The sequence below is a fragment of the Setaria italica genome, chromosome II (genome assembly GCF_000263155.2).
Source record: "Setaria italica strain Yugu1 chromosome II, Setaria_italica_v2.0, whole genome shotgun sequence".
In the NCBI taxonomy this organism is placed as follows: Eukaryota; Viridiplantae; Streptophyta; class Magnoliopsida; order Poales; family Poaceae; genus Setaria; species Setaria italica.
This window is the reverse complement of record NC_028451.1, coordinates 27888775-27899784: the sequence shown is the minus strand read 5'-3', so window position 1 is coordinate 27899784 and position 11010 is coordinate 27888775. Positions and strand designations below refer to the sequence as shown.

Below are 11010 nucleotides of genomic sequence, written 5' to 3'. Positions count from 1 at the left end.
GCTTTATTGATCACTCTAGCTTGGCTTTCTTTGAATATAAGTTCCCGTTTGGTAGAGCTCCAGCTCCTACCAAAACGGCTCTGGCTTCTTTGGTGGAATGGCTTCTCTAGTGGAGCTAAAGTTGTTTTGAAAAATGTTTGGTAAAACAGCTTCACAATGACAATATGGGTAATTTTATGGTCAATTAATACTTCGAGAGGAAGTAGAAGTCGGTGAAACCACTTTTTTTTAGCTCCTCCTCTTTAGCGTAAGCCGTTTTGTGGCTTCTTCCTAACTTTAGTGGTGGAGCCGTTTTGAAGTTGCTCCTTTGATAGGGCTTCACCAAAAGCTGATGGAGAAGCCATTTAGGAAGCCCTACCAAAGGGGTCCTAAACATCTTTTTTTTCTTTCAAAACACGTGCCTGTGCAATGTACATCTCCTCCATGATGGAGGATGCATCTAACGTAACATGGCTTGATTTCTCCAAGCACAAGACGAAAGGGAGCATAATCATGTCAGCGCTGGACTTTACATTGAGTTGAAACCTCAGGTGAGGTCAGAAAAAAGACACTTGTGTAATTTTGCATTGGAGAAATTATCAGGACGTAGCAGCAGACGTGGGTGACATCCACAAATTAGGGAAATCATATGATTATTCCTTACGAATTAATCTATTGGAACATGATATACTTGATCTACGTGTGTGCATATGGGAGCAGATTAGGACAAGAGAAGACAATGTGAGTCAACGCCAGAATTAATGTATGCAAGGCTGGCCTTTTGCTAGCATCGACGTTATTGAACTGAAGTACCACCTCATCATACCCCAATTACCGGCCAATTAATGGTCAAGGTCAATGCCAGACGAGTCCCTATCATTTCATCGGATATATCAAAGAATCACCTGTAGATGGATAACAAATTATTAATTTATTCAAGGAAAGAAATGTCATTTGCTGCAGATGTGGGGGCATGTTCTCTATGCCTTTGAAAAATATGGTTTTGTTTAGTTCTACCACTGAGATGCTAAGTGGGCATTTTTTTTCAGCAGGCGAAAAGGCGTTGACGAATGATGCAATTTACAAGTTATAGCAGGGATAAAATAAACAAAAATTTCCCTTCCCTTAGCCATGTCCATGTTAACGGAACGGCAGAAGGTGGTTGTAGCAGCCACAAAAATTCTTATGCAAATACATATGTAGAGCCGTCCCCATTTCAGGTGATCTGGCCGGTAGCTAGCTAGTTGTAGTTCTTCAGTTGCTGATTGACCCTGTCGCTTCTGAGTCGATGGCGTTCTTGCTCTTATTCGCTGCATTCGTGTTAGCCCAAGCGGATCATGTCGTCGGCCAGCCGCCGGGTATGTTTGATTCTTGCCTCCTGCATCGTTCGATCATGTACACCTTGAGAACATATTGTTCACTCGCCCATTATTCATTGCAGGCTTCCTAAGCATCGACTGCGGCCTGGACCCTGACTACAGCGGCTACACGGACAAGTTCACCGGCGTCGTCTACGTCTCCGACGGCCCCTACGTGGACGCCGGCGAGAACCGGGTGGTGGCCGTCGAGCCAAAGGCCGGGGCCTGGAGAACCCGCCACCGGACGCTCAGGAGCTTCCCGTCCGGCGTGCGCAACTGCTACGCGCTGCCCACGGTGGCCGGGACCAAGTACCTGCTCCGGGGGGAGTTCTTCTACGGCAACTACGACGGCCGGAACAGCTCGACGGTGGAGTTCAACCTGCACCTGGGGCCCAACAGCTGGGACACCGTCACCGCGAACGCCGACGACGACATCGGCGTCACGTACGAAGCCCTGTTCGTGGCGTGGGCGAGCTGGGCGCCGGCGTGCCTGGTGAACACCGGCCGCGGCACGCCGTTCGTGTCCGTACTCGAGCTCCGGCCGCTCGCTGCGTCGCTCTACCCGCCCGTCGCGCCCGGCCGGTCCATGTCCATGTACAACCGCCGGAACGTGGGGGCCAATGGTACCTTTGTTCGGTACGTTCGTATTTCATCATTTTGTAGTAAGAAGAGTTCGTGTCGTAGTTTTACGTACGTTTACGCTCCATAATCTCCTTATTAATTTGATTCATCTTTGGACACAAAAAGCAAATTTGATCGAGAGAAATCTCTTCTTTTGATCTTTTGAAGGTATCCCGATGATCCGTATGACCGTTATTGGTGGGCGTACGATTTGTCAGGCCCACAGTGGGCGAACCTGTCAACCACGAGGACGATCCAGCCGGACCCTAGCTTCGTGGAGCCCTTGCCCGTTCTCCAAACGGCTGTAACATTGGCCAACAATTCCACTACCTTCAACTACACATGGCCAGAATATAGGGCGGCCGACTCCTTGATGTTGTTCCTGCACTTCGCCGACTTCCAGAGCACCCAGCTCCGGGAGTTTGACATCTACTTCAATGGCAACCGGCTACGGCAGAGTGGAAAACTGTTCAGCCCACCGTACCTGTCCGGGTCGTGCGTGTATAGCCCTGTATGGTACAAGCCTGTTGACAACAAGTACAACATCACTCTTGTCGGGGCTGAGACATCCGTGCTGCCCCCAATGCTAAATGCATTCGAGATCTACAAGCAGATCTCAAATGACAATCCGACGACGTTGCCTGAAGACTGTAAGTTCTCCTTTTAATTTGTCTCTCTTCCTCGCACGGTGAAAATTGCGTATAAATAAAGACAATCTTGTAGTAAATTTGGTTCATTTTCCACATCAATCCATGTGTATTGAGAGAGAACGGATTTTACCCAGACAAAGCCTTAATGGTTAATGGGTCAGGACCTCGGGGGATTTACTGGCGCATTTGTTTATCTTGCGAGAAGTTAGACAGCTGAACAAACCTGCTAGGAAATTGCTTCGTGGTTGGTTGGTCTGACCGGAACGTCCGGTGGTTTGACAGATCAAAGCATCTCGTCTCCCATTTTTTTCTGGTTAAATGGCCAGCCCCATCCAGTTTTCTTTTAAGCTTTGATAATTTGATTTGGTTGAGAGGTTAGCATAACAAATTACGAGGTCAAATGGATAATCATCATATATTACTATAGTTCCTGGATTTGCTGTGGATAAAGATAGAAGAACTAAATAAATGTGTTGCAAGAGAAACTTCGTTGACTTCAATTCTTTTAATTCGTGAATATGTGTTAGTCTTTGGATTCATCTCCCTCGAGAATATGCAACATGTAATTGTTGGAGAGTGGAGAAACCAAAATATACTATTAGAAATATGAGCATTCGTCCTCAATCTTAGTGTCGATTGCATTTTGACCCGCTACTAATGTCTAATGTTAGCATTAGTACCGGGTCCAAATTTGGTTGGAGGGGAGAGGCCTTTTAGTACCGGATCATAACACCACCCGTTACTAAAGGATCACTTTTAGTACCTGGTTATGACCCGGCAGTAAAGGTCTCTCCACGGGTTACTTCAAAAGGAAAGTATATCTACCTCCATCACATGTAATGTGTAGGCGAGATGGTACGGAACGCTCGCGCAAGGTTTGAGGTCATGAGTTTGAATCCTATGAGCGCGCACGCGCATATTATACGTGAAAAATTGCGTGACTAGTGACCTGGGGCGATGCGCGTGTGCAGGCACCTCCTGACTGTTCACCGGATTTTTTCTTTATTTTTTTTGCCAAAAAACACATTTAGTGCTGGTTATTTGACTCGGTACTGAAGGACCTCCTTTAGTACCAACATAGCAGTACCGGTTGTACAACAGGTACTAAAGGGGGTTAGGGACCAGTACAAATGGTCGTTTCCCCAGTAGTGATAAACCTGAATGGCTATACAATATTTTCGTTCAGTGACCTAATATAGCGGTAAAAATAATCATTGCATTGTTTTTTTCTTGTCTAGTTGATGCCATCATGGCAATCAAACTCGAGTATGGAGTGAAGAAAAACTGGATGGGCGATCCATGTTCACCAACCAAGTATGCTTGGGAAGGCGTGACATGCATCAATACAAGTGATAACACTACGAGAATAACATCACTGTGAGTATCCGAAGGCATTCTTTATAAAGTTGTCTAAAACCATTGTTGTTGCATTTACCTGTAATCTAGTATAGTATATCGTTGTCATTAGTGTATGCCGCCTTACGTTTGCTTGGAAATTCTAATGCAGAGATCTCTCCAACAGCCACTTACGTGGTGTAATTTCTGACAAGTTTGCACTTCTCACGGCGCTCCAGAATTTGTAAGTGCTAGATAATGGGTTGATGTACGTACGTAGTCTGGCTTCTATTAAACTTTATCAGAAAACAGCATTTCGCATGATCGAACCAGGATCCAGATTTACGTCTAGTTAAAGAATATAGTCGTACTACATTAAAAATTTGTCGAAATATATAAGTTTTCTTAACTAGTTAAAGAGCTCGTAGATACTTCACAACACCCTGTTAAAAGTATATGGTTGTTCCGAGACTTTTGTCCAAGGTTTAGAGGTCAGTTCTCCAATAGTGTCCTTATAGTACTATTACGACACTCTGAGTGAACCATAAAATACTTCTATACTGGAGCAGGAGGGACCTGTAGCCTTTTTCCTTTTTTAAAAAAAAAACGGAAATGGGCTCTGCACAATCACTTAGTAGGAGGGAAATAGAGACAGAGTCAATACCGACAGAGTACCGTTGGCGTTGATCTGATGAGCTATAAAATCACCCTCTGCAGCCATAGCCCATATTCCTTAAATATTCAACAAATTCATGGAATTCTTTATTATAGGATTTAGTATGTTAAGGTAAGGACATAGAGGCGCCTGGTCTTCAAATTCTTTTCCTACCCGCAAAAAAAATGAAATTCTTGTCCTAAGGTCAAGTTTTTATCGGCTCTCTGTAATAATACAGGAAACATGCATTACCAGTGTTTAGTTTCTCTCTTATTTTAAATTTTTTTAAGAAACTTTTCCAACAGCTATAAATTGATAAATTATAATTACATCCAAGTTAGAACTAATGTTATGATAGGAATTATGTGAGCTTTTGTGTTTATTTTATATTACTGTAGCTGTCATTTAGCGGGGCTAAATAGCTTGTTACATAAATCATACTGAATTTTTTATTTATTGAATCCAGTTTTCAAGCCTCCAAAAACTCCAATCTCGTAAGCCACTGTCGTCAAGATTAAGCTTTCCATTTTGAAAAAAGAAAATCTCTAATTTAAGCGTACCCTAGGTTAAACACTCTATGGCAAAACATGTACCACACCCCCCTATCCTCATTTTGTATTTGTAAATTAAATCATTTATACTTTCATATTCCAACCTGCCAATATGTGCACGTATGATTTGACCAAATGCTTCCAAAGAAGTTAAAATGGCATATAGGAATGAGAAAATAAATCATCGATTAACTAGTCGTACTTTTCATGACTGTTTCCACCAATGGAAGGACTCATCTATGCGGATTATATCCCCTACGATGAGCTTAATAATTGGGTGATTCATATAAATCATAGTGCATCCCATAGGACAGAATCTTATCACATTAATCCATATACAGTTCGTGATGAGTGCTATATATTTTGGGCGTGCTCACTATATATTTGTGTGCAAATTAAATGTTGCAGGGATTTGTCTTATAACAACTTAAGTGGGCCGATACCTGATTCCCTACCAAGTTTACCCTCACTTCACGTTCTGTAAGTAGATATATTAATTTTTCCTAATAATCACCAAGCAGAGACAACCATGCAAATAATCACCTTTTACTTTGAACAGAAATGTGTCTGGTAACCATCTCAGTGGAGACTTCCTGTGCAAAAACCATGCCGGATCTCTTGTTTTCAGGTTTTGTGTTTCTTACTGATGTTTTGCTTTCCATTGTTGAACTCCTTTTTTGTATCGTGTATCTCTCCTCCTGTGGCCATCAACCAAGTAACTGCCTGAGACTGTTTTCCTGTCAAAAGTATAATCTGATTGTCTTATGTAATTTCAGATACGAGTCTGATGGACATATCTGCAACAATACAATAAAACGTTCAAGAAACAGAGCAGCTATCATAGCTATTTCAGTAGTGGTTTCTGTTCTGGCAGTAGTTGTACTTCTTGCATGTCTGATCTGGCGAGAGAATAGAAAGCCTAATGGTGTGCATCTTCTTGCTCGGTCCTGTATTAACTTGCATTAACAATATCCATTTTCGTAATTAGTTCTTTCACTATTTCTCTGACACATATGAATCCAGTTTCCACACAGGGTCCTGCGAAAGAACCACAACCTGAGAAGGCACAGGGAAATGGAGAAAGCCAAGGAGATTACCTGCAAAATACTGAAAATCGCCAGTTCATGTACAAGGAGCTGGAGAAGTTCACTAATAATTTCAAACATTTCATTGGACAAGGAGGTTTTGGGCCAGTGTACTATGGCCGTTTAGAAAATGGTAAAGAGGTTGCTGTCAAGTTGCGCTCTGAGTCATCATCACACGGCCTTGATGAATTTTTAGCTGAGGTACTAATTCTTGTTCACTAAAATTTAATATGAATTCAAAATCTATTTTTAAAATTTATATATTTCCTATGTTTTTGTCTTGTTACATAGGTTCGGAGCTTAACAATGGTGCATCATAGGAATCTAGTGTCTTTAGTTGGTTACTGCTGGGAAAGTGATCATTTAGCACTGGTTTACGATTACATGCCTCAAGGCAATCTTTGTGATCATCTAAGAGGTTTGTCCATTAAAAGCTTACTATTCGTCATTAAGAAACAATCAGATGTGTGATTAGTTTCATATTACATAAAAATGTCTGCTGGATGTTTTCAAATCTAAACCTGAGAGTTTATCTTGAGACTGACTTCTAGGTACTCCAATATCTGAAAAGACAGTAACATTTTTTGGTATGTGAAATTGCTAATCCTAAGTGAAACATGAAGTTTTTAATATAGTTGTGTTCTTTTACGACAATGAAGGTAAAAACGGTGTTGCTGAAATCATGAATTGGGGAACGCGTGTACGAATAGCACTTGAAGCTGCACAAGGTATTCTTCAATTAAACACGTGTACTAGATTTCTCTTAAGCAAAGAGGTTATCATATTCATTTTCTGGCATTTCCTTTCTAATACCATTTCTGGCATTTCTTTACCTATAAAAATAGGCCTGGACTATCTCCACAAAGGATGTAACCTTCCGATAATTCATCGAGATGTGAAGAGTAGCAATATTCTATTGGGTCAAAATCTGCAGGCTAAAATAGCAGATTTTGGGCTTTGCAAAACCTATCTTAGTGATTCTCAGACTCACATATCAGCCACTGCAGCTGGCACAGCAGGTTACATCGACCCCGAGTATGTCCCTCCTTTCCTGAAGCAGAATACCTTGGTCCTTCTTTTACATGTAGATGATTGTTGAAATGATATAGCAGTAAATCACAACTAGCTGAATTAGCCAGTAAAAAGGAAAAAACCGACTCAATTTAATGGGATTATATGCAACATGATCTAGTATAGGTACTGCCATTTACTGGAGGTGACCCATGATATTTGAAATGTTGGTGACCGGTGTTTTTTGTTAGGTACTACCAAACTGGAAGGCTCACAGAGAGCAGTGATGTGTACAGCTTCGGAGTTGTTCTACTAGAGGTAGCCACCGGTGAGCCGCCAATTGTGCCAGGCCATGGCCACATCGTTCAGCGTGTTAAGCAGCTGATCGCTACTGGTGACGTCAGTTTGATTGCCGACGGGCGGCTTGGAGGTGCCTACGATGTCAGTTCCATGTGGAAGGTGGTCGACATTGCCATGATGTGCGTTGTGGATGCTGCTGCTCAGAGGCCAACAATGGCCACGGTTGTCGCGCAGCTGAAGGAAAGCCTGGCGTTGGAGGAAGCTCGTGAGAGGGAGTACAGTAGTAACAATAGAGCAAGCCCAGGGAGTGATATAGCATCTTTGGTGTCCACATTCGGTCCAGTGGCGAGATGAATTGAAGTTGCGTCCTGTATATTTCCCTGTTCTTTTTTTACTATATCACATCCGATCCACACCCGGTCAATACCGAACCTTGAGTGGTATATATTATTCGTAAACTATCTGACTATTGTATGTGCAATAATAAAAAAAAGTCTTAAACTATCTGACTAACTCCCAGCTGATGCAAAATGCTCTTCAATATATTGAATGTCCTTATTTTGTCTGGTCATTGGACGGTCCGAAACACTTCTGTCAAAATCGATCGTAGTAGTTGTAAATTGTGTGATGCCAGCATTTAAAAATTCCACGTTTATAACAGCAAGCTGATCAGCTTAAAAAAGAGCTTCTGATTTCATTCTTGAAATGGTCAATGACGATGAGGCATCATCCTCGGTGAAAAACTGTTCTATCTTCATCAAGAAAGATCAGAGTGAACTGTGGGATCAGGGCCGACTCCAGATAACCCTTAGGGTCACCTACCGCACGGTGATGCAATTAACAAATTCACAGATATCTTTGAGTTGGTTAGTGCAGATGGATATGTGAGTAATCTCGGTGTTGGCAGGCAAAGAAAGGTTCCCTCAGTCTCAAATTACTATTTATTTTGATATGTACCTGAAAAACACGTACGTAGATATCACTTACCTAGAAAACACACTAGATACGTAGTAAAAGATACGTGCCTAGAAAAACCAACCTTTATTTATATAAGTAATTTTGTAATTAACACGTAGGTGGCGTTTGGTTGGCTCAAATGTAACGTAATCTTATTACTGAAGGTAACGAATCCCATTACATATATTTGGTTGCGGTGGTTTGTAATCACTTGACACTGTTAATCGAATCTCTTACCTAAATAATATCTATACAAGCTTGTTACCCCCCTCCCCCACCGTAATCAGATATAGCACCCAACCCATAATTTGATTATGTTATCAGAGTGCAACCAAACAAAGAGGGCAATCACCCATTCTACTGCCAAATACAATGTAATCTGATTCCCTTTGCGTTTATGCTACCTCAGCACGACCAAACACTATCGTAGTTATATTAATTGAATCGTCCAATTTTTTTCAGGGTCACGCCGCCTCTACCCGTTCTTCCCAGCACCGTTTCCAGACCGCCGCCGCGTCATCGTGGCCGTGCCCATTGCTGCCCCAAGTCGTGTCCTACCGTGCTACCCCAGCTCGGCCGCCGCTACAGGTCGCTACTTCCCTGTGCCGCCCCTGCTCAGCCTCCGCCCCAGGGATGAGTGCCGCGCCGAGGAGGAGAGGGTGCAAAAGGCCGTGGAGATGGAGGTCGTCAACGTTAAGTAATACTTATGAGGAACACTAGTAGAGAATTGATCTTACATGCGTCCCATTTTGTCCCGGTTTAAAGTTAGCCCGAGACAAAAGGGGGCGCGCCACGGTAGGCTGGAATGGAGCGGAGATTTACTCCTGGTTGGTATTTGCAACCGGAACTAAAAGCCCCCCTTTAGTCCTGGTTGTAACGGCTAGTTTTCGGGCGTCGGTGGCATGCCGCTTTTATCCCGGATGGAGCCTCCAACCGGGACAAAAGGGTGGCCCTTTTGTCTCAGTTGGTAACCCTTTTGTCCTGGTTGGAATTACCAACCGAGAGTAAACTTTCAACTGGGACAAAAGGTGTTCCTTTTTGTCCCGGTTGAAGTTTTTAACCGGGATAAAAACTCATCCCCCATTATATCCCAAGACAGAGTCTTTCTTCCTCCTCCAGCCCGAGCTAGTCCACTCCATAAAGACAGAGAGCTTCACCTACTCTCCGGTGGCTCCAAAGCAAGGGAGGTGCTACTCGAATTTTTTTCCCTCATTTTCATGAGAATTTCACTCATCCAAAGTGTTGTGAAGGTTTGCTACTTCATCCTCTTGTTATGCTTTGATTTATGCTTTAGAGAGGGAGAAAAATGAGTTTGTTTGTTAGAAAGAGGGAGAATGAAGAGGATTTGTATTTATACATTTTTTTGAGCTAGAATGTGATGGATAGTTTGCTTGTTATATACAATTCGTATTAGTTAAAACATATTGATGTGTAGAATGGAGATGGATAGTTTATTTGCTAGAATATGAAGTGGAAAATGGAGAGGATTTTGAGCTAGAATGTGAGGGAGATTGATATGTCATATATAGTATGTATCCTTGTAGTGGTTTAAGAATGATGCTACCCTTGTCTAGACGGTTTATCTTGTCAAATTCAATATGGTTTTTCAAATCCATACTTGTTGAACTTGCATACCGTGTTCATCTCGGTTAGCATGTTCTCCACCGAGCAGCAACGAATGTCAAGGAGGATCTCCGATTCTACGAGAAAGAGCGAATACGGACATCGTGGAAGACCGTGTCCCCTTTTTCATAGAATCGAAGCTCCTCCATGATAAAGTATGGTGCCGTCCAGTGGAGAACATGCTCGTCGAGATGATCACGGTCTTCAAGTTCAACAAGTTGTGCAGGCATACCGTGTTAATCTCGGTAAGCATGTTCTCCGCCGAGCAGCAACGAACGTCAAGGAGGAGCTTCGATTTTACGAGAAAGAGCGGCAACAGACATCGTGGAAGACCGTGTCCCCTTTCTCATAAAATCAAAGCTCTTCCATAATGAAGTACGGTGCCTCCCAGTTGAGAACATGCTCGCTGAGATGATCACGATCTTCAAGTTCAACAAGTTCTGCAGTGTTAAGGTATGAATTTTTGTACATAGATGGCTTCTACTAATGGAGGTAGTGACGATGGTGAGGGCGATCATCATTCCTCTTGCGGCAAGGGGAAAACCATAGTTGGCCCTCATGATAAGCCGAAGAAAATGAGCACGTTGGAGAAAGCAATGCTTCATTTTTTGCAGAAACATCATGAAAATGTTGTTGCGGCGGGTCAGGAACCTCCTTTTGGTGGTCGTTATGCTCCACTGTCAGTCCCGGGTGTTTCATGTCCACTTAGTACTACTGTTCCAGGAGGCACAAATAAATCACAGGATGAGGCTGGGTCAGCGGAACCTTCATCTTCACCGCCCAAGGATGCTTAAAGTCCTCCTACATAATACTCAGTGGATGGCTTGTCATAGTGTATCATGTTGTTTGGATTTGTAATTTAAATATGTATATTTCTATCTATAT

At 42.7% G+C, this 11010-nt stretch overlaps 1 protein-coding gene across 1 annotated transcript; it reads left to right on the top strand.

The window, feature by feature from the left end:
• Positions 1-1267: 1267 nt before the first annotated feature.
• On the top strand, positions 1268-8012 carry LOC101768216 (probable LRR receptor-like serine/threonine-protein kinase At1g51810). The gene is made up of 13 exons (XM_022824311.1): positions 1268-1337; positions 1421-1973; positions 2127-2608; positions 3847-3985; positions 4116-4187; positions 5558-5629; positions 5709-5777; positions 5926-6074; positions 6173-6435; positions 6526-6652; positions 6894-6962; positions 7080-7269; positions 7497-8012. Exons 1-13 carry the CDS (start codon positions 1268-1270, stop codon positions 7897-7899), a joined length of 2658 nt encoding a protein of 885 aa, XP_022680046.1. The 3' UTR covers positions 7900-8012.
• The last annotated feature ends 2998 nt before the right edge of the window (positions 8013-11010 follow it).